General features: G+C 36.6%; 1 protein-coding gene across 6 annotated transcripts in view; it reads right to left on the bottom strand.

Annotated features, from left to right (window-relative positions):
* The window catches only part of clec16a.L (C-type lectin domain family 16 member A L homeolog), a 130,655-nt gene that overhangs the window by 76,320 nt on the left and 26,651 nt on the right, over positions 1 to 27,684 (bottom strand). For all 6 annotated transcript variants that reach the window (XM_041576983.1, XM_041576982.1, XM_018236297.2 and 3 more), the window contains 9 exons: positions 26,473 to 26,586; positions 20,955 to 21,186; positions 19,866 to 19,986; positions 18,544 to 18,644; positions 15,690 to 15,812; positions 13,597 to 13,706; positions 13,012 to 13,056; positions 7,792 to 7,842; positions 7,067 to 7,195 (listed from right to left, as the gene is read on the bottom strand). In XM_041576983.1, coding sequence (XP_041432917.1) covers positions 7,067 to 7,195; positions 7,792 to 7,842; positions 13,012 to 13,056; positions 13,597 to 13,706; positions 15,690 to 15,812; positions 18,544 to 18,644; positions 19,866 to 19,986; positions 20,955 to 21,186; positions 26,473 to 26,586 — 1,026 coding nt within the window. The remainder of the gene's footprint in view (positions 1 to 7,066; positions 7,196 to 7,791; positions 7,843 to 13,011; positions 13,057 to 13,596; positions 13,707 to 15,689; positions 15,813 to 18,543; positions 18,645 to 19,865; positions 19,987 to 20,954; positions 21,187 to 26,472; positions 26,587 to 27,684) is intronic.

The raw sequence follows: 27,684 nt of genomic DNA, 5'->3' as shown, positions 1-27,684 counted from the left end.
AGCGAGAGATGGGGGGGTCCTAAAGGAAAAGAAAACCCCCTACAGCTAAAAGCCCCCATTTGCCACCTTCCACTGGCCCCACTCCCTGCATAGTGTTCTACTAGTATAAGTGTCCCATCCAGCAACACTGACCTGTATATATACAGACTAGCGTAGTGGAGCTCAGGAGAGCCATGTTTGGTCACTTCGGTAATTTTCTGAAATGAGTGCCAACACGTGGAGCTGGAAAGCTCCATAAATTAACAAAAAGAAAGCAGAGGATTCAGAAGATACCAAAGCTACCGAATATGGCCCCCCTCAGCTCCGTTGCACTACTCTACATATATAGCTCAATGTTGCTGGACAGGGCACCTATACTATTATAACACTATGCAGGGAGGGGGGGGGGCAGTGGAGGGTGGCAAATAGGAGCTTTTAGCTGTAGGGGGGTTTACTTCTCCTTTAAGGATCCCACCCCCTACCCCGATGACAAGCAGTCTCGTAGAAGCCAAGGCAAGAGGACAGACTGGCTATAAGGCCAGTTGGAAGAAAGCATTGTTTTTTTGGGACAATATGGTCACCACTTAAAGGCAATTTAAACATGACAAATCATCAGTATTTGTCCAGTTTGGCCATCCTATGGCATAAATGAGTTCATCTAACTGAAAGTGAGAGCAAGATAAATCCGAATCATAATTTGCATATGTAAATTAGGTGTGCGAAGGGAAATCACGTGACTTTTCATCTCAAAACAAGGAAGTAAAACATTCTTTTTCCACTTTTTCTTTCCCCGCCTCTAATTTTCATTTGCAAATTAGGATTCGGATTTGGTTCGGTATTCGGCTAAATCTTTCATGAGGGATTTGGGTATTCGCCGAATCCCAAATAGTGGATTCGGTGCATCCCTAATATTTTTATACATACACACACTTTAATTCTATTAGTGAGAGACCAACTCAGCAGTTGTACAGACACTGATATAAGTAAAACACCTAAAGACTCAAACTATCTAATCCACAAAATACATAATAAAGAAGTGCATAAATATAAGGAAAATAGTGATGAGGATTTAGGAGAATATAATTAAGTTGTTCAGCTCTTTACAAATACCTGTACTATATTACAGAACTACAGATTACAGATTACTCTACGCCTATATTTGATTTCAGATGCAATAAAAGGGAAAGCCTCCAAGTCTAAAAACCTCAAAATCATCTGTTCTCAAAAAGACACGTCACAACTCTTTTCGAGTAAATGACCTTCCTGTACACAGCAGATGGTAGGTGATTCCAGGAATATTGTAAGTGGTAAGTTTCAGATAACAAACAGGTTTCACTTCACGTTTCTCAAGTAAATCAGTTTCTCTTTAATTTAGGTTAGACCATAAAGTTTCAAGTTTATTAAAGACCTTGGCCCTGACTGATAAGCAGCTCTACAAAGGCTTGATAACCTTGTTAAGGTCCCCCATAGACACGACGATTCTTCTTTGATGAACGATCGATTTCATCACAGTCCGACCAATCCGTCAATTTATCATGCGGTTAATGGGATTCGAACGATCGTACATCTTACGATTTTTCGGCCGATATCTGTGTATCTATGTTTGCAGGGCCAAGCAGGTAGCTGCTCTTCGGTTTTGCTGGCAATATCGCCTTAAAGGAAAACTATACCCCCCAAACAATGTAGGTCTCTATTAAAAGATACTGAGTAAAACAGCTCATGTGTAAAACCCTGCTTCATGTAAATGAACCATTATCATAATAATATACTTTTTTAGTAGTATGTGCCATTGGGTAATCATAAATAGAAAATTGCCATTTTAAAAAATAAGGGCCGCCCCCTAAGATCGTACGATTCACTGTGCACACATACAAACCACATGTTAGGTCACATGAGCCAATTAACAGACAGAGTTCTGCCTTTTGCTTCCACACTTCTTCCTGTTACAGTTAGTGTTGTTGTATTTCTGGTCAGGTGATCTCTGAGGCAGCACAGATAGAGTCACGAAATGGTGGTTCAAGGCAAGAGATGTAAAGGGGCAATATTTATGTAAATATATATTCCAGTTTAGTAAGATTCTTTAATATTTCATTCAATTTGATATAAATCTGTTGCTTAAGTATTCATTTTGGGGGTATAGTTTTCCTTTAAATGGTCTTTTTAGTTGATGGACACATCGTACATTTAAACGATCATTTCGAGATAATCGTGGTCTCATAATAGCGATTGGATCTTTTAAAAACCTTTACATCTATGGCCAGCTTTACACGCATAATAAGAGTGACATCAGTCACTGTGTGGCACTTCTATGAGAGGCATCTGAAATTGTAGGCTAAAACTGACCTAAAAAAGAGAAAATCCCTATGTAAAACAGAAGACTGAATACTAAAATCCTGGTACTAATGCGCCAGTTCTGAGAACAAAAGGCAAAACAAATGCCTTTTAATCATCACCTGTCATTTCTGGTAGAAATTCCTGGCCGAGGACCATGTTTGACATAAAAGCAGTCAGTGGCCAACAGCATTTCACTGGAGCCCAGGGTGATCCAACAGTTGTCTCAAAGTCCCAATGCTAAAGTCTAAAAGCCCAATAAATAAGTGGGTGAAACTGAAAGATATCTACTAGTTAAGCAACGTGACCAAATGAGTAGGTCTGCACGCACATAGGCAAATTTCTGCAAACTAGCTTTTCAAACTCAATGTAATGATCAAACACCTGCTTTCAGATGTTTAGGAATCCATAACAAGTCAAGGGGAAGTACATACAAAAACATGAGACAGTAATAGAGTAATATCGGTAAATATCCAATGGCTTTACTGTAACTTTGTGGTGAACATGGTACATCCAACGTGGGTGCTAATGTTTCTGATGCCGATTTCATTGCGCTGTGCAAAAGCTTAGCCCTACTGATACCTATGGAGTGCCTGATTTTAGTTCTGCATCCATTGTGGTATGCCAAAAAGAATTTAATTCATCTCATTGTGGCCAGTTTCCCAACTTATCCTGACCTCTGCTATTCTTATGTACTATATGAATCCCCCATAGAAGGAGTTTTATCATTATGGTACTATAGCATCCCTATAACAGATATAAAAATCACTGGTAAGTTTTCATTCTTTTATTGAAATATATAAAGTTGACATTATTGTTTCTTACTGAAGCTTTTTCCAGGAATTCAACTGTAGTACTGTATTGACTTTAATTCCTGAACCACTGGAAGCCCTCCAAGTTTAATTTAATCCCTACATCCTTCTAAAAATGCCAATAACTTCCTAAATGACAAACCAAAGCTGCTTCACTTCTAGCTAATACTTTTGACCTTACCTTGCAGCTAGTTTGAATGAGACTGGAATGTGAATAGGAGAGGGACTGAATAGAAAGAAAAGGAATACAATGTAACAATAATACAATTGTAAGTTTATGTAGAAGAGGATGGTTATTAGTTCCACTAGTTAAACTAAAAACCAATAGCAGAGTTACTAGCAATAGGACATCCTATAACATACTAAAAGTATGTGGGCTTGTAGAAGGTAAACAGGAAATTTTCAATATCATCAGCATTCATTTATTTAGTGCCAGCAAGCTAAGATGCCCTACACACCAATTTATAACAAATAGCAGTCTTAATATGATTTTAAAAATTATATGGATTTGATTACAGTGGAAATTGGGAGTCAGTTAAAGGATTTCTATAGGAGTGGCCAAAGTGGATCAATAGGATAGATCTAGGAGTTGCATGACACATTGGATAATCCTATCACAGTAACTACACAGAATCTACACCTCTGTGAATTTCTTCAGATGTCACCTCTTTGAAGAGTTACAATGTGCCATTGTGATTGGATTAGTGGAAGAGTTTATATGGCGAGAACTTCCCACACCAGTCAGTTGAACTGAAGAAGCTGCTCGGATGAGTAGTGAAACGTCTTCATTGATTACTCAGCAAGTCCAGTTGTTTTTAGATTTACCTATACTAGATATACCATGACCTGGATGAATGAAAATCTTCAGTCAGGATAGATCAGTGTTGTCCAACTTTTGTGGTACCGAGGGTCGGCATTTTTCCAACCTACAAGGTGGACAGCCGATAATGGAAGCCAGTGTTGACACTCCCTGTTTTTAAACCAAACCCCACTTTGAGCCACACACGTTAATGGTGGTAGCAAGCCAAAAAAAACAAATGGCTGGTGTTCACTGCAGGGATATCACCCATATGTGAAACAAGTTTGCCAAGTCATATTAAAACATACCCTTAATCCATAGGTCTTATCCTTCCCTGTAGATAGCACAGCAACCGCCAGCACATGAAAAAACACGTTGGGGACCCCCTAACAAGTATTTCCAAATGCTAACAAACCACAAGCAGGTTCACTTCCCATAGGCAAAGTATGGCACACACAGGGAGCATAGGGCAGGCAGAATAGAGCAGGAGACAGGGAAACCCTATTAGGACCACTCTAAGATGAACAGTTCATACAGTGCTACATACAGTGACAGTGCTGGTGCGCCCCCCCCACCCCAGAAGTTTGAGTGTGAACAGGTGAACAGCGTGTGCAGTTTCAGTCTGGGTCTGAGGTGTGAACAATACAGGGTTTTCAGAGAGTGAACAACAGAGGTGTTGCAGGTTTGAACAATGCAGAGGGGATTAAAGGAGTGAACAATGCAAGAGTTTACGGTCTGAATATAAAAAATCTAAAAAAATTAAAGGTCTAGTTAATCTCAGTACTGATACCTTTTAAATTTACACAAGGTAATCAGTCACAGCAGTTCTGGAAATGTATATTGGAATGCCCTCCAAGAATAAATTGCATTAGATAAGGCAACAGTCAATATTACAGTCAATTATAACTGGCAGTTAGGCAGGTAAAAAAAAAAAAAAAAAAAGGTTAAACGGTTGAGCTTGATGAACGTGTGTCTTTTTTCAAACTTACTTTGTTACTATGTGTAATTAGAGTAGTAATGAGTCCAAAGAGAAGAATCAGGTCCACAAAAGGAAGCGGACCTCAGCAAGAGAGGTTTTTGCTGGCATATGTTGTCCATCAAAATAAAAGACTTATTTATTTATTTATTTTTTTCTAGTTAAGGGTATTATTGCTTGTTGCCTTGGTAACACTCCTCACACATCTCAGTCAAAAAAAACCCCTAAATTACATTTAAATTGCAGGACCTCGATCTTCAGAATAGGATTCTAGGAAATTGCCTGCTCAATAACACAGGGGTGGGGGAGCTATTCTTGTCAAGAGGGAAAGAATAAATGCTCATAATGCAATCATTCAGATGGGTTTTCCTAGAAAGGTCATGCATTTTCCAGCAAGAACCTATTGTAGTTTGAGCATGAAACAAATCACGCTGAATATACAGTAGAGACAGATGAATAGACATGGGTTATAATAAAGGTCAGAATTCTGAATAACAGCGAATGGCAGAACAATAATGCATTATGCCATTTGAGTAGAAGTAATACACTTAATCACTTCTGTGCAAAAGGATTTGATAGGGCATTGGCAATACAAGGGCTGCAATTGAAAGTATACGTTTATTTTTTTGTGAGGACACAAAGTGTAACAACTTAGCATGCTCATAGTTACTCCATAAGAAACTAAAATGTTTATAAAGTGTCTGTAAATATACCAAAAATACATGTACAACAAACAGGCTACAGCAGTTCAGTGCTGAATTCACAATCAACAGATAGGTGAAACCCCTGTTCTAAATTATCACATACAATGGACCAGATGCAATTTGCAGACTAAAAACTAATCTCTTGGATGAGCTTGTGAAAACGCCATATGAGTTTAAAGGAGAACCAAGAGCTGAGCCCTAAATAAACACAACCACAGCGGTTTTTTTGCCACTGAGAAGTGTCATTTGTAAATTAATTACAGGAGAACTAAACCATAAAAGTGAATATGGCTAGAAATGCTATATTTTATATATATTGAACTTTTTGAACCAGGCTAAAGGTTCAGCATCTCTATAGTGGTAATGATCGAAACCCTTAAAGGGCAAGGAAAGGCTTATGAAGAGTTAATCTTCATTCACAGGCATACCTCCAGTGGTGTCATTTGTTCATTTAAGTCCTGTCTATCTCAAACCCTTTTCCAAATCATACTGTAAGAGTGATTGCAGAAAAAAATGCTGAGTTGATATATAGAAATACCCATCAGCCGCCATCTGAATTATTTACTTATCAGCCTTATAATCTGACATTTATAATATATTATAATATATATATATAATATATATATTGTGCATCAGTCCCTCAGCTCAGTAATTGACAGAAACACAGAACATATGCAGTGGATTGGCAGAAAAGATGGTGAGCTACTGGGGCATCTTTGGAGACACAGATCTTTACTGCTAAAGGGCTGTGGTTGCCTTGGGCTGGTACAACATTTTTTGCCCTACTACTTTAGTTTTACTTTGAGAAAATCTGAAACTTAATAATGAGATAAGCTTTACTCATTGAACTAAAGGTGGCCCAATATAATATGAGATCTCTTCAATTTATTACTTCTCTACAAAATAAAAATAGTTCACTATACAGAACATAAATGGATGTGTTGCATGGCAATGCTGGACTCTTCATGTTTGAGACACAGGGCTCATAAGTATTGTTCTGCTCTGTTTCCCTTTAATTTAAGCCATAGTATATATCAGTAATGCAGCGGCCAGAGGGACCTGGCTATTAAAGGAGAAGTCAACCCCTTCGGCGCTAAAATCCCACAGTACTCGCACAGTAGAGCTGAACCAGCAAATGCTCCTACTGCGCATGCGCCGCCAAACGCCGGGCAATCCAGGAAGAAGACCGCACGGGAGAAGATGTCGCCTGTGAACTCCATGGACAGGACCTGCACTGAGGGGTAAGCAGCAACTTAGGGGCATTTGCCCGGGGGGGAGGGATTTTAGCGCCAAAGGGGTTTAGTTCTCCTTTAAGCATGCTAGGGTTTTTTAGAGTTACTGTGGGATCCCTCTGAATCTATTATTATTGTTATTATTATTATCATTGCCTATTTAAGATTGATTTTAAAAAAATACACCACGATTATGTTCTGTGGTCTGCTAGCTCTCAAAAACACCAACTTACTCTGCGTGTTTTTTCCACATCACCGCAAGGTAAGCGCTTCACAAAATCAATACCCGTGAGGGGTGTCCCAGTTGGTGGTAGCAAGATAGATTCATCCATCATCAAGTATTCAACATTCAAAGGTTTGCTCTAAAAAAAAAAAAAAAATAGAATTTTATGGAATGAACAAGTTCATGTATACTGTAAGGAAGATGAACATGATATTGTTCCAAAGGAGAACATATTATAAGACCAGAAAATGCTGAAGCTAAAGAGATCAAATTGGCTTAATTTTATTGACTCTTTGGCGTCAATAAAATTAAGCCAATTTGTTTAAACCAAAAATATTACATTTTTAGGGGCTAATCCCAGATAGCACTATTACTCTTGATGTAATAGCAATACAACAAAAACAATAACTTCACCAACATTTATATATAGTACAGTAGTAGCCAAAGTATTAGCATTCAGTACATGGTAAACTATGGAGACCCACTGAAGGACAATTGAAGAGGGATCTGTTAACTTGCATAAGAGAAAACATGAAATTATACAATATGCAGTCTTGATTAATAAAGCTTTAAACTGCAAGTGGTTCACAGACACAGCAACCTGGTTCATTCAAAGACAGGATCATATCACTATAAAATGCAGCTACTGTGCAGTAGCCCCCTCAAGCTTCTATGCAGAGACATAACCTACAGTATATGCTTCATTTCACATATTAAAAATATTTTTAAACTTACGGTCATACTTCTGTACTCATCTTCGAACATATCCAGAAATATTTCCTCCCCCTTAAAAGAAAAACAAGTCTTAGGTCATTTAATAAAAAAAGAGAAAAAAAAAAGACCCCTAAAACTAGGAACTTGGCCAAACGTTATTTATCAAAGCTAAAATTTTAAAGTTTTATATAACTTGAATGAAGTAGCAACTCAAATGGTTTCTAATTTAAGAAAAAACCCAAATGGAAAAAACTTAATTTAGCAAGTCCAGGGTTAACAACAGGGATAACAATTTTTTTGGCGAAAAAAACCTCAGATCACTCAAGTTTTCAAGCCCTCCAAAAAGAACTTGAACATCATGAAAACTATTAACATCTTTAAATGGTTCAAGGGGGCTCTGCCATTAACTTCTACATGACCAAGACAGGTTTTAGATGGTGTATTTTTGGATTTGAGCTATTTCCAGGGTTGGGGTATAATAAATCTCAAAAAAAGTTAGTTTTTAAAAAAGAACTCAAATAATTCAAGTTTTTTTTAACCCGAAAATGTGAGTTTTGACCAAAAAATCAACTTGAAAACTCAAATTTTCATGGAAAACACAACTTGAACATTAATAAATCTGCCTCTGCATATCAGTTGTAATGGAATTAGAGACCCACATTCCAGCCAAACTCAAAATGAAACAGTGGAATATAGAGTTTGAAAAAGCATACCATATTATTAACAAAACTTGTGACATTTTTAGTTCTAACATAACTAAATGCGCTTTAATCAAAATGCGCTTCAGTCAAAATAACCAATTGTTATTTTATGGCGTTACCAATGTGTGGCACACGTTACAAATGCCAAAATAAAAATGAAAGAAATAAAAACAAATAAACAAAGAACATCTTACAAATACTACAATTTTGAAATAAACAGATTTAGTACAGGAGTATCATATCTGCAGCTGTGCTTGCCATAAAACAGCACTAAGGCAAATAAAGAATATTACATGTGAGTAGTAGCCGGCACACACATACTATATTCGTGAGTAACTTTTATTATTAATTATTATTTATTAAAAAAGGGGGATAGGTTAGTAGGAAGCCAAGACACTTCTACTGCCTTCTAGAGACAACATTTACATAATGTGAATTTCCCCAACAACAAAGTGGGAGCCCTGTTGCTACCTTCCAGCCAATGCCTAATGAAAAGCTACATAACAAAGACTGGGAAATGTCAACCATATAAATATGTTGAGGGAATTTACCCATATTGTGCATAAAGCGTCTAAATTCCCTCCCCTTTAATCAAAAGAGAGAGCTATTTCGCAATATATTCAAGCTGGCCAACTACATCAACCATCAATGCCTGGTATGGTCAGTCCTACTGTGGTGAGTAGAACTTTAGGTTTTGATAGAAAAAACTAGCATGAGCCTGAGCCAATGCTTAACTTGTTGTGAAGCCTGTTACTATAGTCTCATGGGCCAAGCAAATACAACCAATAAAATCCAAGGACACACAGTCAGTGTTTATGCAAAGCGCCTTTCACTTTTAGGTATGGACTTGTTCCAATATACTGTTTGATTCCATGTAAAAAGTAATATTTGTTGCCAGTTTCCGGTTTCTCCTATTTGCAGAACATTCGTTCATTATAATGCTGGAAAACAGCCTGATTGGGTTTATCTATCCCATATTTATAAGAACTCTGCTTGATACCAGGAAAATATGCTTTATTTACAAGCAGTGCTTCCCTTTCATTTATTTTCTATAAATATAGTCCATTTTAAGGAATGTTTATTTTCAGTATTTCTCTTACATTTACAGTAAACCATGAAAATGTACTCTATTATTCAGGGTCTGTGGTTCCAGACAATCATCCCCCCATGCGTGCCAGAAGCAACATAATGCCCATTACCCATAACTGGAAGTGATCTGTGCCAATTACTGGTGCTTTGTCGCTTTTCCTCTTTAGAAATGTGACATTGGCCTAAACACAAAACATTTTCTCCTAAAATAAAATGTATTGTTCTACTGTTTGCAGAACTTTTAAATTTAGCGTGTAGTCAGTGCTATTTCTCCATTAAGCAACAGTTAGTAGACAAATCAGTCAGCAAAATAAAATGGGATTTACAAGCTAACTAACATCTAAAGAGCCACTAAATGGAGCCTTGGACTTTGTTCTCTAACCCCAGCTTAAAAAGCAGAGCTGGGAGTCGTGGAGTTGGGAGCAATTTTGGGTATCTGGAGTCTGTGTCACCAAAAATGTACAGACTCTGACTCCTAATAAATTTAAATATAAGCACTGAAAATAATCAAATCAGATTTAAGAGCTTCCTTGAAGGAGGATATGGCAGACATAATAATGTTTCTAAGATCACTTTAGTTAATTTTGGATTGTATTTAGCAGCTATTCTACAGCTACAGTATATGCCAGGTTCAATTAATATAGAAGTTGTTTTAGGTTTTCCAATTGTGTTTGGTTTTTCTAGTTTAAATTTGATTTTGGTTTAGAATTTACAAATGATATAGTTTACAATTTTGAGTTTTGGCATTGATAATACTTAACTTCTTAAAAAAAAAAAAAAAGGGTTTTTAAGTAATTAATATAGAATATACTTTTTAGCATGCACTGGTAAGATGTGTTTGCTTCAGAAAGATTATAGTTATATAAATAAGCTGATGTGTAGCCATGGAGGCAGGCACTCAAGCAGGAAAAAAGAAGAAAAGGCACACGTTACGTAGGACATAACAGATAATCCCTGTCCGATACAATGGTATTTTATCAGTGTCGGACTGGGGGGTCCTGGCCCACCGAGGCTGCCACCTTAGGAGCCCGCATGCACCTGCTCCAGGACATCGACCCCCTCCCCACCAACTTCAGGGCCGCCACCTGCAACCCGCCCCAATCAGCCTGCTACCTGCTTCTTCCGGAGAGGCAGCCAGGTGGAAGCGGATCAGGGAGAGCAGGGCCCAGGAGGGCCAGGTTTTTTCCCGGGGTCCCGCTGGCCCAGTCCAACCCTGTATTTTATCCGTTATCTGCTATGTAACCTGTGCCTTTTCTCCAACTTGGATGGCTGCCCCCATGGCTACATAATAGCTTGTTTATATAAAATATAGTATTCTTTCTGACACACAGCTTTAACCAGTGCAGAGCAACAGTACATTATACAGTTCCGCAACACGACGGGATTTTTAACCCTGCCTGATCGATCGGGGAAGCCAGTCGGAGAGCCCCATACACGGACCAATAAGCTGCCGACTCAGTCTGTCAGCAGCTTTTAACGGCGCGTGTATGGCAACCTTAAAGTGATACTGCCACCAAAATTGTTCTTTTCAAAATATTAATCTACATAAAAAGTTACCTTTAGGTCATGTTGATCCTTTTTTCGCTGATAGTTCTGCTTTTGTAAGTAATTGTCACTTGAAGTTCCTAAACTTGACTGTTTTGCCAACCTGACTACGCATCTCAGTCTGTCAGTTAGTTTCTAATGCTAACGGACTCCTGCTGCACAAATATGCAGCCTTGTCATAGAGGAACTTGGGCGATGTAATAGGTAATGTAAAAGCATCAGGCAAATACTTTTATGGCAAAATTATAAATAGCATTCAAAGACAATGTTATGATAAATAATAAAAAAGGTTATTAATTGATGTCAGTATCTCTTTAACAGGCAAGTTCTGTTGATTCATTGGCTGATATAACATAGCATGGATGTGTATCCTTGGTTTGTGTGTGAGCACAGTTCTCATATGAGCCAGAAGGCAGACTTTTGCATCTGTACTTAAAACATTAATTCCTATACATTACACTACAGGTATTGGATCTGTTATCTGGAGAACCGTTTTCCAGAAAGCTTCCAAATATAAGTCTTCTCCCTTAGAGTCAATTTTAATCAAATAATTCAGATTTTTAGAAATCCTTTCCTTTTCTCTTTAAAGGAAAACTATACCCCCCAAACAATGTAGGTCTCTATAAAAAGATATTGCATAAAACAGCTCATATGTAAAATCCGTCTTCATGTAAATAAACCATTTTCATAATAATATACTTTTCTAGTAGTATGTGCCATTGGGTGATCATAAATAGAAAATTGCCATTTTAAAAAATAAGGGCCGCCCCCTGGGATCATAGGATTCACTGTACTCACAACCATACCAACAAACCATACTTGTTAGGTCACATGAGCCAATTAACAGACAGAGTTGTGTCTTTTGCTTCCACACTTCTTCCTGTTACAGTTGAAGTATTTCTGGTCAGGTGATCTCTGAGGCAGCACAGAGAGCATCATGAAATGGTGGTTCAAGGCAAGAGATGTAAAAGGGCAATATTTAAATATATATTCCAGTTTGGTAAGATTCTTTAATATGCCACTTAATATGATATGAACTATCTGTTGCTTAAGTGTTCATTTTGGGGGTATAGTTTTCCTTTAATAACAAAACAGTACCTTGTACTTGATCCTAACTAAGCTGCAGCTGGTAACAAAACAATCCTATAGAGTTTAACGTTTAAACGATCTTTACTTGACTTAAAGGAAAACTATACCCCCCAAACAATGTAGGTCTCTATGAAAAGATAATGAGTAAAACAGCTCATGTGTAAAACCCTGATTCATGTAAATGAACCATTATCATAATAATATACTTTTTTAGTAGTATGTGCCATTGGGTAATCATAAATAGAAAATTGCCATTTTAAAAAATAAGGGCCGCCCCCTGAGATCGTACGATTCACTGTGCACACATACAAACCACATGTAAGGTCACATGAGCCAATTAACAGACAGAGTTCTGCCTTTTGCTTCCTCACTTCTTCCTGTTACAGCTATTGTTGTAGTATTTCTGGTCAGGTGATCTCTGAGTCAGCACAGATAGAGTCACGAAATGGTGGTTCAAGGCAAGAGATGTAAAAGGGCAATATTTATGTAAATATATATTCCAGTTTGGTAAGATTCTTTAATATGTCATTCAATTTGATATAAACTATCTGTTGCTTAAGTATTCATTTTGGGGCTATAGTTTTCCTTTAAAGTATGGTGATCCAATCTGGTAAACCCAAGGTCCCATACCTGTACTACTAAAGGAAAAGGCTTTATTTATATGAAAAATTGTTTCACACATTGGCTGTTTTATATGATAACCTGAAATGTTCCAGGGTATAGGTTCCATATAGATTGGAAAACAAGCAATCAAAAGTGAGTGTTTTTGAAACCGTATGAAGGAATATGAATATGGTCAGTAGAAAGGAAATCACACCTTGTAGAAATGTCGCAATAAGTGTATGCTTTCTTCTCTTGCACCCTTTAGATAAAAATGAAAGGAAAAAGAAAAACGTCAATATTTTCAGAAATGGGACTTATAAATCAGTTATACTTTCAAATGTGCATGAAAAACAGATCAAATTGAGAATGGGTCCAAAGAAACCAAATTTGCAGGCTTTATGAGTTTCTATTTTATTGTCTGCGGGAAGTTCACATCTGAACATACATGGGTCGTTTAGGAATGTGGCATAAGGACTATATCAGAGCTAAAATGACGAGGCTTATCTCTATAGCTATTCTCTCAATGATTCAGGTGAAGGCACAACCTCCCATTAAACTTTACATTACATAAAATAATTCTTGATGGACAGGAATAATCTAAGCACTAAGTCCACTGGTCCTGCTATAAGATTTTGGTGGAAGTGTTTCATCTATTTCTTTTTCCATCTGTCCCTTACTACCACACTATAGATAAAGTATCTTATTCCCTTGTAAGCTTTATGAAACCCCAATAAATATGTACAATATAGTGTATAAAGGTGATTCTTATAATAAATATTAGCATGATGGGAATAATTACCTCTAAGCAAGCAAGATGAACATCTTTTATAATGCAGCCACTGTCATGTAAAACAAGATGCTTTAGCAGAACACATGTAAGTTCCAAGGTGGACAGTCTGACTTTACTATCTGTAAGATAAGACAATGTTTGTTACTTTTCATAAATGTGAGAAAATATGGAAAATTTTAATTTGCCCTTTTCATTTTTTTCATTTTATGCTTTGAGGGTAAAATGATCAATTTCCTGCTGCACTAAATGCCAGTTTTCAGTGTATTCACTAAGCATCTATGTGTATGTTATTCATTCACTTTTTTATCTTCTTTTTAAAAAAAACAAAAAAAAAAAAAAAACCAAATACTCTTTATACTGCCACTATTTTTTTAGCTGTATTTAGTTCCTACTTATATAAACAGTATTTTTCAATTTCTCTGTTTTTTTTCACGGGAGACAATCACTCCTGCTGTAGACTTATCTATAATAATTTTGATAATTTTACTATCATTTAGAAAATCAAAGCAAAAATCTGAAGCAAGGCTGCTTCACTGGTGCAATTTATCACCTGGTTTACCACATATAACCCTAGCAATCTTCAACAATGTTAAACTATTAAATGGAGATTACCCCTGAGATAATGGCAAGTACATTTTAATCTAGAAATAAACTTAAAGGGGGAACTACTGCGAAAATGAAAATTTAATACAAGCTTCATCTCATGGAAACAAAGAACTTTTAGGGGCAGATTTATCAAGGGTTGAATTGAAGGGAATTTTCAAAGTAAAGAAATTCAAAATTCAAAGTAATTTTTTGGATACTTCGACTTTGAATTTACTTTGAATTCGACTCGAAGTAAAATAGTTTGAATAGTTTGAATATTCGATCATCGAAGTACTATCTCTTTAAAAAAACTTCGACTTCAATAGTTCGCCAAATTAAACCTGCCAAAGTGCTATGTTAGCCTATGGGGACCTTCTAATGCATTTTTTTAAGTTTTTGGAAGTCGAAGTAAAATCATTGCTAAAATCGTTTGATTTGAACGATTTAATCGTTCGATTTTACTTTGACCGCAGGAACCCCAAATTCGATGAAAAAAACCTCGACTTCGATATTCGAAGTATTGTAATTCGATGGTCGAATTTCGAAGTATTTTTAAGTTCGAAATTCGACCCTTGATAAATCTGCCCCTTAAAATATAATCAAAGCTAAATTATGAACCATTCTGAAATGCAGGCGTCTGATTTTGATTGATTGACAGATCTATTACATCCTTTGGGGGGGGGGGGAACATCGGCTAGTATTATAGCTCACGCTTTAAAAAAAAAAAAAAAACAGGATTACATGCAAAAAGATTTTCGCCAATAAGTCTTATTGCATGTAATCCCGATGAGTGCAGTACTATGCCCTGCTACTCCATAAACTTTTTCTCTGCACCCGACAAGCTGTTGGACCTGTCATATGAGTGCTCCTCCTTGCTGAATATATCATTAACCTGTTATCAGAAAAGCACATATCACTGGAAGGCCATCTCCCATAGAGTGCATTTTAAGCAAATAATGAAAAAGATTTCCTTTCCTGAGGTATTTTCATAATCTCTGTAACAGTAAAACAGTTCCTTGTACCTGTACTTGATCATAACCACAACCTAAGCTGCATCATACTGGTGGCAAAAATTATATTGGGTTTATTTAATGTTTAAATGCAGACTTAATTTGGTGATTTATTCAGAAAACCCCAGATCCCAGGCATTCCAAAAACTATATCCTATATATTTCCTATATAAAATGTTTTTTTGATCATAACCTTAATACAATTTATAAAGAGAATAAGAGAAACACACACACACACACACACACATTAGTTGGTGCTTAGTGATGTCAGTTCGGTCACCACAGTATCACAGTTGTAAATTGTAATAAAACTAGAAATAACTTCTAAGCACCATGACATGTATAAAAGAACTGCAGCACCATGTCTTTATATGATTATGGAACTCTGCTGTGACTATTAATATGCTATATTTTTACACAAGGTAAATAATTTCCTATAGATACAGGTATTGCATTGGCCCCTTATACAGTTGTTCTCAATCCATTTTGAAAACTAAGAGTGCATACCTGTCTGAGCTGCTTGGCTCATGATTCTGATAAGCCTTTCAGCTAGCACATGGTTGTAGGTGCGGTTCTCCTGTGTGGGCTGTACAAACAGTTGGATCCTTTCCAACTTGCTGGGATTTATACCTGACAAGAAAAAGGAAGAGAAAGAGCATATTGATGCCGCCTGACTGGGTGTTATGTTTAGCAAGTGAAGTGGTAATTGAGCTATGATTTATTACATCTGAAGGCAGACGCTATAGTGAGCATTAACCCTCTACTGGACCTAAATAAGTTAAATAATTAACTAAAACAAAGTCACCTAGAATATAATCAAAATACATTTTAAAGAACTAATCATATAAATGTCTCTTGTCCTAGTTATGAAATAATATCTTTTGATTCAGCAACAAAGTCTTAAAACCACTTATATTGCTCAAAATGTTCCAAGTTCAGCACCGTGGAGCTGAATCAGTCAATATTCCAATTTGTCATTGCTGGAGAAAAATGTGTGTTTGACCATAATAACAATAAGAGAATGAAGGTGTGAAGCAAATAGGGCAATGCAGTTTTCCATATAGACAAGAAATTAAAAAGGCAACACCTATGTATATATAACAGCAATGTCTCTTGCATGCTCTTTTCATTTATCAGGGCTGGGATATCATACAAAGCTTTAATTAATGTCCTACTATTTTGAGATGGGGTGAGGAAATAATGGGCACATTTGCTTTAGACTCAATTAGCAAATATTTGCTTGCAAACCGAAATTTTCATTGGCTGATCGTCACTAGAACAGGAGCAAATGTCACACCTGGTGTTTTCTTTCACTGGCAAAATAAATATATGGTAGAAAAAAATGCCAACCTACCCCTATCTAGCTCACATTCACAGAAGCATTGACAGAATCTGCATACATCTCTCAGTGCTCACGAAGCAGATTTTGAACAAAAACCATATCTTCCTTGTTTGTGCCGGGTGCGCATGCACAACTGAGTGAAAACTTTAAGGACTTTAAGAACTCTACTGAAAGAGTATTGACAAGGGCAATAAATAAAGATAAAGATTCAGAAGAAGCATCATTGTGCTCACATAATAGTACCCGTGTGTTGGTGCAGTTTTCTGCTAACAGGAACATTGGTTCAGGGTATCAGGTAAGCTATTGGAATCACTGGGTTGCCCAATGTTTGGCAGCCTGAGGTGACTATAACTTTCCTTCTCCTTTAAATGTATACTAAAACATGACCAAATACATACTGTGTGCAACAATATTTATTTTCCGAACAACAGCCTGTATGCTTACAAGGGGTCCTGTCCCCTCAAATAATGTAAGTCTCTATAAAATGATATTGCATAAAACAGCTCATGTAAAACCCTGCTTCATGTAAATACATTTTTTTCATGATAATATACTTTTCTAGTAGTATGTGCCATCAGGTAATCATACATAGGAAATTGGCATTTTGAAAAATAAGTGTAACCCCCTGGGATCGTATGATTCACGGTGCACACAAACATACCATACATGAGCCAAATAACAGACAGAGTTGTGTCTTTTGCTTCCACACTTCTTCCTGTTACAGTTAAGAGTTGTAGTATTTCTGGTCAGGTGATCTCTGAGGCAGCACACAGACCATCATGAAATGGAGTTTCGAGGCAATAGATGTAAAAGGGCAATATTTACGTATATTCCAGTTTGATACGATTCTTTAATATGCCACATAATTTGATAGAAACTATCTGTTGCTTAAGTATTCATTTTGGGGGTTTAGTTTTCCTTTAAGTCTAGCTATGTCATTAACAGAAATTGCTGTCTCTTTTTTGTCATCCGATGACACTGTGCTAGAAGATGAATTGCAAAAATTAGAGCTATCAACAAAAAGCATAAAAGCCACATGCAGCAGAATTCCAAGAAACCAAAGTGAGACACATCAGGGTGGTAATTATATAAAAAGCAGACCCTGCGGCTGAAGGGGGGACGAGGAGTTATAGAGAGCCCCATGAGGCCCTAGTTAATGTGCCATTTCAATAAATGTTGGTAAAACAGAAAACCTCTGGATATTTAGGGGGCTCTAAAATTAATTTGCTGTGGGGCCCAATAACATCTAATTACGCCACTGAGACACATTCTAAAAACGGGTCAAAGTCACAGTTCACTCGGTACTTTAAGAAAATACAGGTCAAGATGACCATGGGGAGAGTGAATTAAAAGCAAACAGACTAGTTAAATAACTAGATAAATGATAATGACAAACAGGGTACTGATTACAGAACTCATAAAATAATAACAGAAAGCAAGAAATAAAAACAGTTAATCAAAAGATTACTTATAAGCCATTGTTTATCAGGAAAGGGCCTGAGACAGTTATCAAATGAGACAAACATCTAGGAAACAAGTTTCTCATAATTCGCTGTAAAAGAAAACAACCCAAAGTCCCAAGCACTCTCCAGGCCTGCAAGCAAAATCCACTTTCTTTGAAATGATGCAGCTTAAACAGGCATTGCTTATAAAAAAAACAGAAAGCATTCAAATAGATTTATTTTATATTTATATGGCATTACAAATTAAATGCATAGAAAAATGCATAATTATATGCAGGATTGTACATTGTATTCTTTTAGGCAGAGCAAGACGCAAAATAGATTTTTGTGCTGATTTAATGTGATGTTATATTGATATATGTGATGTGATATGTGATATTCCCCTGTAACAGAACAGTTGAAACAAAATGTCTCATATGTGCAAAATATTTGAGTAGAATTGTGCATTTCACTGTAAATTTACCCATACTCCCAAGGCTGCATTTACTTTACTTTGACGCCAAGCCAATATTTCATAGCATATTATGGTATTTCTAAATGTTTTGCAGTTACTTACCAGTGTTATGGGTCATTGCATAAAGAAGACACAAGACAAAAAGTGTATAGTAATCATCTTCAGTGCATTCTAGGTTACTATAAACCATATCTAGGAAGGGCCTGTTAAAAAAAAAAAATACATATATTTAGAGAAATAGATTGATTTACATTATAGGCTACCCATTCACTGACCCTTTCTGAGGTTTAGAATCTGTGTAGTATATGAAATGAACATTAATATTTTATAGCATCCAGCTCAATCGTGCTTAAAGGGCAAGTCAACCCCAAAAACCCCAACCCCCACAGGTTTATTTCTCCTTTAAGCGTACTGAATAACTACTGAACATATATTTGTTTTATGGGACTTCTCTGTATAGTCACAAGGAAACTGCCATTTTTTTCCCGATGGCAATGCACCCAATAATCAAAGGTCATGCCTTCAGTTTCTCTGGCAATTATTTGGGAAGCATGGGGGGAAAAAAAGAAAGAAAAAAAACAAGGCAGCTTTTAGTCAAGAACACCTTTAGGCTTGGACCACACCAGGGGTGCTTCGCCAATGAGGCAAGTTGAGGCTGTCGCCTCAGGCGGCAGCGCCCCACTAGGTACCAGGGGCAGCAAAAATGCTGCTCCTGGTTCTTTAAGAGCAAATTTCCGGGGGAGGGGGGGCAGCAGCAACTGCTGCTGCCTCAGGCAGCAGAGGGGCCAGGATCACCCCTGGACCACACTGTTGCAATGGCGTGAAGAACATACACAACTATAAACAATAACCAAAGTATGCACCCAAGAGTATAAATTGTGCCCTTTCTGATACAGGTTGTGCATTGCAAATGGCACTTCACTTGCAAAGAAAAACTTGCATCTGTAACCACAGTGGCACTTAGTATTACACAGGTGCCTTCGCTGGAATCAATGACAACATTAAGGGGCAGATTTATTAAGGGTCAATTGAAAATTCGAATTCAAATTTTTTTATGGTCAAAACTGTCAAATTCTACTAGGGAATTATCCAAACTCGATTTGAGATTAATCATACTCTGGCCATTTAAGAATTCAAATTGGACTATTCGCCACCTAAAACCTGCTGAATTGCTGTATAAGTCAATTGGAGAGGTCCAGTGAGCAATTTGGAGATGACCACAAGATCTCTTGAGCTTGCTTAGTTGCAGATTTGCACACTTTGACACATTTTTCACATATACTGCTCCATCTGTGAACTGTTGTTTAACACTCCAGTGTAACAAAAGCCAAAATATTATACTGATTGCTCAATAAACAGCATCCACTTGACGCCTGAAATCTTGTGCTGTTCTTTAACTTATAATTGGCGTCTGAACACTTTACCTGTTCTGACAGGCCTCCGCTCCAGCTGCAGCTGCACTTTTTTCTTCATCTGTAGTGTTTTCTTCTGTTACAGCAGATTTCTCTGCTGATTTCGACCGTTCCATGATCACCATCTCAATTTCTGAGACAACAGAAAAGTGAATTTTAGAAGTGTTGTATGGCAGCTGTAGTTTATACAGTGCATATTCATCTATGCAGTTTTCTGGCACACGGGTATATTTGTCTCCCACATTTTAATCTTCGCTAACAAAACGCAAATCTCCAAAAAAACTTTCCATGGCATAAAAATATAATTGCTGCAAGTAAAACTTATTACTTTTGGGAATCTGGCTTAACTGTGGGAAACTGCAAATGGGGGTAATTTCCTGTGATTAAGCCAAGGGTTCTCAAGTAACAGAGTATGTTTATGCATAATATAGATATTTTGTTGGCAGAGAAGTATCTAAAGGAAATTTTATTAATACCTAACCTAAATGGTTGATTATATAGATACAACTACAACATTCTTTATATTTGGAAGTAAAACATTGCACTCACACTTCTGAAATTTACATAGTTAGTTCACCATTCTCATATATTTATGATAAACAATGTAAATTGAATATATATTTGGAGCTAATATTTTTCTGCTTGAAATCCAGTTGTGCTTGGTAAAAATGCTACTTGTTTCTTATTTTTACAAAAATGCTTTATTGCCTAAGCATTTCTGTTTGAATCACTTTAGCATAAATCATTTCTAAATTTTTTAACCAATTTGTTCAACACTCCAGAGCTGCAAAAAACATTAGAATTCAACAATGGATGAATGTCCTCTTGGATTTGGTAGCCTTGCACAAATCAAAGAGTACAAAGAATGCAGTGCATTCAATATAATTGCAAGGGCGTGCCCTGCTTAACTAAACTCCTGTGTGCCGGTGATCCTTCTACGTACCTTGACTGGGTGGTTGCCCCATCACTGAGCACCAGGTAACTCTGTTGGGGTTTGTGAGGTGTGCGGTTTTTCCAAATTGGCTTCACAAAAACAAAACATGACTTGCCATCCCAGCACTAAGCATGCCCCACAGACACCTGTTACTTGTGTTATCTCACCTTCAGTTTCTCCGCTTGTCTTTGTGCCTTTTGAACTACTCTCTGTACCCTTAGCCTTGTCTGGATCTTCTGATATCTCTTCTGACCCTTTGTCTCCTTCTTCTTCCTCCTCTCCAACATTTTTGTAATTGGGCCTCTTTTGCAGTTTTTTCTTCCCCCTCTGACGGTTGATTTCTAGGGATTTCTCCAGTGTCTCTTGTGGTTTTATAAAGCATCTGACACTAGATTCTGCCTGCCAAGTAAAAGTAGAAATTCCACTATTTTGTAGCAGCTTCTTACAGGTTTAACATACAAAAAACATTCAAAATTGTCGGTTATCAACATGTGAGACATTGTAAAGTTTTGGAAATGTATATTAGTCAAAAGACTAAGGTAGTGCTTCTTGTTTTTTTAGAAGGAACAACTTGTCTATCACAGTTAATGCTCAATCCTAAAATCCACAGTGAGCAAGCTCATATTTCACTAAACACATCAAAAAATATCAGTCTTTTTATACAGTAAAAATGGTTTCCTGCAGCAATCTGGGAGCATTTCTTAAAGAGCAAGAAAGACATGGATATTTTTTTAGCATGCTTTGCCTTTTAGGAGGCCCCATCTCTAGATGAAGACATGTAAAACACAATGAACCAGGGTAAATACATAATAAATACAGAGGCAGTAAGCATTTGATCCAGTTCACAATGTTAAAGTCAATGAAAGAGTATTCCTTTGCATCAATAAGCTCTTGATTTTAAAAAATAAAGGAAGTAAAAGAATTGCTTTCTCTGATCAGTCAAATAATGCCAGATTCCAGTTGCCTGGAGAGGAAAGCAATGGTCTGCCAAGCTCAGCTGCACATTACTTTATAACTTGGTTGTCAAAAACCAACATGTTCCAAAAATATTTTCAAGTATACAATTTTTTGGGGGTGGTAGAAATTTCTATATGCTTTTCGGAGTCTGAATATGTTACATATGAATTTAAAGCATCAATTGTCTGGAAAGGCAGTCTCCCCTAGACTCCATTTTATTTAAATAATCCAAATTTTTTAAATTGATTTCCTTTTTCTCTGTAATAATAAAACCTTTACCTTGTACTTGTTGGAAGGAAAACCAGCTTGTTGGGTATATTTTATAGTTTCATTATTTTCTAGTAGACTTAAGGTACGAAGATCCAAATTACGGAAAGATCTGTTATCGGGATAACCCAAGGTCCTGTGTATTCTATTTAATAGGTCCCATACCTTTATATATTTTTTTTTTCAAAATATATGTTTATTTCTTTCTCTCTCGGTCCTGTGCTTTCCATAAGGCTATTGTGCATGGCAGTCTGAAGCAAATTTAAAGGAAAACTATACCTCTCAAACAATGTAGGTCTCTATAAAGATATATTGTTTAAAAGAGCTCATATGTAAAACCCTGCTTCATGTATATAAACCATTTTCATAATAATATACTTATTTGTAGTATGTGCCATTGGGTAATCATAAATAGAAAATTGCCATTTTAAAAAATAAAGACAGCCCCCTGGGATTGTATGGTTCACTGTGCACACAAACATACCAAACAAACTATACAGGTTAGGTCACGAGCCAATTAACAGACAGAGTTCTGTCTTTTGCTTCCACACTTCTTCCTGTTACAGTTGTAGTATTTCTGGTCAGGTGATCTCTGAGGCAGCACAGGGACCATCATGATTGGTGGTTTGAGGCAAGAGATGTAAAAGGTCAATATCTACTTAAATATATTTATCGGTATGACAAGATTCTTTAATATGCCACTTAATTTTATATAAACGATCTGTTGCTCATTGCATTTTGGGGGTATAGTTTTCGTTTAAATGTGCCCCATGTCTATATGGATGGATGTTGGCTACTAATGTGGTTAGCTGCTGTTTAGTAGTGCTGGGGCACAAGTGTTTCATTATCTACACTACAAGGAGTGTGCTATCCTCATGTATATCTAGGATTAAGCCCAATGGTTGTTTTTTTCACACCTTATACTGTACATATACAGGTTAATGGATTCCTGATCAAACTGTTCCAAGTGTTTGTGTGTGGTGGGATCAATAAATCATAATTTCCAGGGAAGCAGAGACTGATGTGCATGGTGAATGTTCTTTATAAGACCCCACGTATTAGGTCAGTACTATATGAATTGAAAGATAAACAGCACCGTGACTGTAGCATATTCCTGTGATGTCATCAGTGTGATCAATTTGCATGTTTATTAGTTCAGTAAAAAATGTATTCTCAGTCATGTAGGTAGTACTGGTATTTAAATTGTAGTATGTCATTAATTATATGTCATGTTGCTCAGGAAAGCTTAACCTAGCTAACTAGCTGGCACATACTGTGGGAACGGCTTGTTTGTGGCTGTGTATCTTAACACGTAGTGCCGCCCATAGCTTTCACAAACACATAATAATTTCACGAGAGAAAATTAACAGTACAGGCAAAAAGACTTCCTCAAAAACATCCTGCCACGTCAAATAAAGTAGTGAAAATGTAATGCCACAGCAAGGCCAACATGTAACCGACAGTGAAAAGACTTGCTGAGCAGTGTGAATTTGTCACAGGCCTTTCACCTGTCATCCGCCGTCTACGATTCTTGCCACTGTACGCACAGGCCAAAGTCTATTCAGTTCTCACCCCTTAATTAATTTTTTCATGAACTCTGTCCCTTCCATACAATGCAAACTGAATTTCTTCTCCACAAATCATGATGGCATGATAAAAAATCAGAATGTTACTGGGGACTGGGAAAAGTCCATTCATATGATGGGAGTTATAGGAGATGTATTGATCTAAAGAGTGACATGCAGTGGGGCACTGTTCTTACTCCAACCATAGCCTTGCCAGTATACTGTATATACAAGATATACAAAGATAGTGATCCTCTGTCATTTTTGTTGATGCCCATTATCAACCATAAAACAAATTCCTTATCTACTTGTGAGTTTGTCAAACTGTGCTACACAGGAAGCAAAGCTTTTTCACCCATCTGTAAGCAGTCAGCTGAGGTCACTACAAGAAAGACATTCTGAGGAAAAATAATGTAATTCATTGCAAAGTGATATCTGTGCACTAGCAGATATTATCACTACCCCTCCTTTTTAAACCATACTATTACTGGAAGCAGCTCTTAAAAGTCTGTATTGTTGCAAAAAGTTGATGGACCACAATTTACCCGATTCTATTAAAAAGGGGCTGTACAACATACACTATACACTGCTTTATTCAACCTTAAGCAAGACTCCAATAAAACACCTAAATCAGAGAGGCACCAAATCCACTATTGTAGGATTCGGCCGAAAGATACAGCTGAATACCAACTGAATCCAAACTCTAATTTGCATATGTAAATTACGGAAAAAGAGGGGAAAGAGAAGCGCATGTGCAGCATGTGAGTAAAAAAAAATGTTTTACTTCCTTGTTTGTGTAACATGTCACATAATTTATCGGATTCGGTTCAGCCAGGCACTTGGATTCAGCTGAATCCGAATCTTGCTGAAAAAGGCAGAATCTTGGCCGAATCCCAAACCGAATCCTGGATACGGTGCATTCCTAATCTAAATAAAAATCAGACAATATATTTCAGATTTCAAAGTAGATTTCTGCATTTCTTAAAGGATAAATACATATTTTGCATTTATTTATCACTCAGTTCATTTTCTCCTGATTTCAGTTTTTTCATGCAAACTCTTGCTTTGCTTGTGCTGCAGAAGTTTTGGTTTCAACATGTGCTGGTTCTGCTAGTAAGTCAATGCAGTACCAGTAATTCAGCTTTTTGTTACGGGAAAGAGAAAGTAGGTTAATAACATCGACAAACTCTGGGCAGGTAAAACCAAACCACATCTGTACTGTGCAGGAAGCAGATGGAAACCTTTCTCACCCAACAGGAAAGAAGATACATCTATGGTGACAGCTGCCAAATAAACATATGTTTTTTACTCATGCACCAGAACCCTCCAAAGTTTGACAGTGGTCAATTTTAACGGCAAAGTATCTTATGGATTACCAGGCATGATGTGGCTCCACAACTATGTTAAAATGCAGCCCTGTATACTGGTAGAAGTTATTCATTTGCTAAAAAAAACAGCAGTTGCAGAAGTTGAGTGAGACATTTCGAGGAAGTGAGCAGTGCAATATTTGTACTTCTGAGAACTCTTTACCACAAGGTAACACTTTAATTTTATCTTATCAGTGAAACTGCATTATCTTTCATCAGAAGAGAAGTTTCAACCTTTCATGGGCTTGGAATACAGGAATGAAGATTGTGCTTCCACTGAACTAGTAGAGACGGAAATCGAATTACATAAACTTATTGGAGAATCAAACAGCAGGCAACGGCACAGAGGGGCTTTATTTATCAACACTGATCAAATTTGCACCATGGCAGTAACTCACAGCAACCAATCGGAAATAAGCTTTTTCAGTCGGTTGCACGGAGAACAATGAAAGCAAAAATTAGATTGGCTGCCGAGGTGCAAATTGCTAAATGATCTTCCATGCCTGCACAATTACTGTAGGCTAACATAAAGTTAGTAGATCAAATTCATCCCTCTGATTGAGAATACCCGGAAGTTAAAGTGCTGGATTTTTGGATCATTTTGTTTTAACACAGCATTTAACACAATGACAAGATAACTGAACATGCTATATTGCAATTACACACACATGCACTTTCATACACATAAGAAATATTATTAGAATTATCCACAGAAAGAAGTTGTAAAAACAAAAAAAAGAAAGAAATAGAGAGACAAAGATGGAGAACCTTCCCATAGACAGGAAGAGTGTGGGATGGAGAACACAGAGAGAGAAAGGAAGTTATTAAGGGTACATACAGGAAGTCGTTGATGGCAGATATTCACACAAAATCTCAGGGGTGGGCAGACAGAATTTCCAGGGGAAACTATAGAGGGCAAACCAACAGGAAGCCTAGGGGAGTGAGGTTTAAAGCCTCATTTCTTGTAACCTTGTGCTGTTAAATAATTTACTACTAAAGTATCTACTGTTGATAATAGTGTTGTGAATTTAACAGGTTATGGAATAAGTTGATTGAATTTTTTTTGGGTACAGAAGAGTATAATACAGAGTGTAAGACGCTCATTTATTTAGCCATTAATGATGCAATGATGCAAAGGGTATAGCTAAAACCCATGACTTGAACTTGTAACTAACATTAAAAATGGCTGAATAAATTAATCTTATTGTATTCTACAGTGCTGCTTCTTTTCTTTAAATTATTTTATATTTGAGGGGGTCCATTATAATTAGCACTTGACAAAAAAAATGTATAACCATTATATCATTACTCATAAGCGCTTAACTGCCTTAGCAGTAATGTAATCAAATTTAAGGAGATATTTGTCAGTAGGAAATACCCTCACCTAGAAAGGACTTTGGGGAACTGAGCAAATCCCACAGGAAATCAAACATGTAAAATGTTTTTTTTATCATCAGTCATTTGTGAGTACTAATCAAATTTGGCAAGTATCAAAATGCATTAATAGAATCACAGAAATGGTGACTTACAGAAATTCGCTTAGCATCAAGCTCTGCTTTAGATGAAAACACTGAAAGGTCTCCGTTTAATATCACATCAGCGAGAGAGTCGACTAAAGGTGCATAGTGGATGGTTAAAAAGACCTAAATTTGAGGAAAACAGAATAAGGAAGTTAATATATATAACAGCTACATATTCATTTTTATTGCTACTTTTTAGTACTCATCTTTCTATTAAGGTTCTCTCCTATTCCAGTTTCTTATTAAAATCAAAGCATTGTTGCTAGGGTAATTTGGACCCTAGAAACCAGATTGCTGAGATTGCAAACTGAAGAGCTGCTGAACAAAAAGCTACAACAACTCAAAAAAACACAAATAATAAATGAAAGTCAATTGCAAATTGTCTTAGAATATCACTCTCTATATATCATACTAATAGTTAATTTAAAGGAGGACAACCCCTATAATATTTTTTTCTTAAACAGAAATTAATCTTGAGTGACCCTCAAGATTACATTTACCCCAGTAGTCTGTTCTATGCATATCTACAGACTGCACAAAGTGTCTGCATTCTAGCGCTAATTTAGAAATGCAAGTGCAGGTAAAAAGGGTCCTCACCATCGTTTGTTTTATACATAATTTTTATCCATATACTGTATATATATTAACTCCACATAGATATATATATATAGATATAGATATATATAGATATATATAGATATAGATATATAGATATATATATATATATATATATATATATATATATTTTAACTCCACATAGATGGAGTGCCCTGGTCAAACTAAACCCATTGATTATTAAAGGTTGCATATCAATAAAAGGTGTTCCTATGTCAGAGTTTTTTGGCAACATAGATACACATTTACTGCAAATGTCTTTAACAACAAAAAAAAACACTACTTGTGACACAAGAGGGAAAGGACAAACTGATGTTAAAACTGCAATGAAGGAAGTAAAGTAAGGAGGAGTAAGAGGAAGGGCAGGTATTTTTGTACTTTACCAAAAGTAGACATTAGAATGATTAATGATGGAAAACAGCATACCAAATCTTTGCTAAAATATCTGACATAAATCCAAGTACAGTAGCTTCCAGCCAAGGACAAATTAAGGAGACTGCAGTCAAGTTGTTTTTCTTTTTATTATCCCAGTTTCTCAAGGCTTCTTTTTAAAAGAGGTTTGGTTTGTCTCTGAGTGCATTATTCAGCTGATCTATTAGAAAGCCC

This window comes from Xenopus laevis, chromosome 9_10L (assembly GCF_017654675.1).
Source record: "Xenopus laevis strain J_2021 chromosome 9_10L, Xenopus_laevis_v10.1, whole genome shotgun sequence".
NCBI classification, from domain to species: Eukaryota; Metazoa; Chordata; class Amphibia; order Anura; family Pipidae; genus Xenopus; species Xenopus laevis.
This window is presented reverse-complemented; position numbering and strand designations above follow the sequence as displayed.